Source organism: Garra rufa, chromosome 3 (genome assembly GCF_049309525.1).
Source record: "Garra rufa chromosome 3, GarRuf1.0, whole genome shotgun sequence".
Taxonomy (NCBI): Eukaryota; Metazoa; Chordata; class Actinopteri; order Cypriniformes; family Cyprinidae; genus Garra; species Garra rufa.
The window spans coordinates 64,320,215-64,321,533 of NC_133363.1; the positions used below are offsets into that span (position 1 = coordinate 64,320,215).

Below are 1,319 nucleotides of genomic sequence, written 5' to 3' on the forward strand. Positions count from 1 at the left end.
AATGCAAGTAGCGCAATGGTAAAGTTTCCGGCGACGTCTTATGACGGCATTCACAAACCGCGAATTGATAACTAACTGTGCGGCATTTGGTGGCGGGAGATTCACGCATGGTCTTGCACGTGAATGGTTATCTTTGAGCACCTTTCTGTTTTCCAAACTTGCCTGTCACTCGTTTAAATTACAATGGCACTGCAGCAGAACGGGATCGCATCCAAGCACAACGGCGAAACTTCCAGCCATCACTCTTCTACAAATGGCAACGGAGAAATCCAGCATGAACAGGCCGAGCGATTCACTTTCACCTCCGAACCCACACTTGAAGATATCCGCCGCATGCAGGCTGAATTCACGGACGAGAGGAACTGGAACCAGTTCCACAAGCCGCGGAACCTGCTGCTGGCGCTGGTCGGAGAGGTCGGGGAGGTGTCGGAGCTGTTCCAGTGGCGCGGGGAGGTGGCGGAGGGTCTACCGGACTGGACCGAGTCGGAACGGGAGAACCTGGCCCAGGAACTCAGCGACGTATTGATCTATCTTGTTGAACTGGCTGAAAAATGCCACGTTGATTTGCCTCAAGCTGTCCTCCGCAAAATGGCCCTCAACCGACTCAAGTATCCAGCCAGCAAAGTTCATGGATCTGCCAAGAAATACACCGAATATAAGGACTGATGTGGGGGATTTGCTGTAGCCAAAGACTATCGTTACTGTACAGTTTGAGGAAGCTGATGTTAAGTGCCTTAAAAACTGTAAAAATCCAGTCGTCTTAACGTTGCTGTTTTTTTTTATTTTTATTTCGTTTAAACAACTGTTTGGCACTACTTCTATTGATTTACGTTGAGCTTTTTAAAATTAGTATGGAAGAAAATCATTTGCACATTTCTTGCTTAGTTTTAAAGTTCTTCTGATGTTTTTATTTTACCTAAACAAAAGCTGCTATGGATGTATACGTTGCTTTACTGTATCGTGTTTTTGCTTCGTCACAGTAAAGTGTTTTGCAGCTCACATGGTCTCTGTGCAACTCTTTCAAACATTGAAATTAGTTTTTTTGTATTATTACAGATGCCTATCCACCTTATAATCCAGTTTATTTGCTGCTATAGGGAAATAATATCAGCGTGCATTAAATGGTTAAACTTTTCAAGTACAAACCAGGGTTTTCATAATTACACTAATACAGTAAAATACGATGGTAAGGCACGCCATGTTGCAACAGAGGGTTTGCACTTAATGTCACGATTTGGTTAGTTACCTGGATGTGCGGCCACACTGGCTATACCCAGATGTAAACAACAGCATGGATTGCACAGTAAATGTAAATACAC

General features: G+C 44.0%; 1 protein-coding gene across 1 annotated transcript; it reads left to right on the forward strand.

Annotated features, from left to right (window-relative positions):
• Positions 1 to 68: 68 nt before the first annotated feature.
• On the forward strand, positions 69 to 999 carry dctpp1 (dCTP pyrophosphatase 1). The gene has a single exon (XM_073836505.1). It carries the CDS (start codon positions 184 to 186, stop codon positions 664 to 666), a length of 483 nt encoding a protein of 160 aa, XP_073692606.1. The 5' UTR covers positions 69 to 183; the 3' UTR covers positions 667 to 999.
• Positions 1,000 to 1,319: the final 320 nt, after the last annotated feature.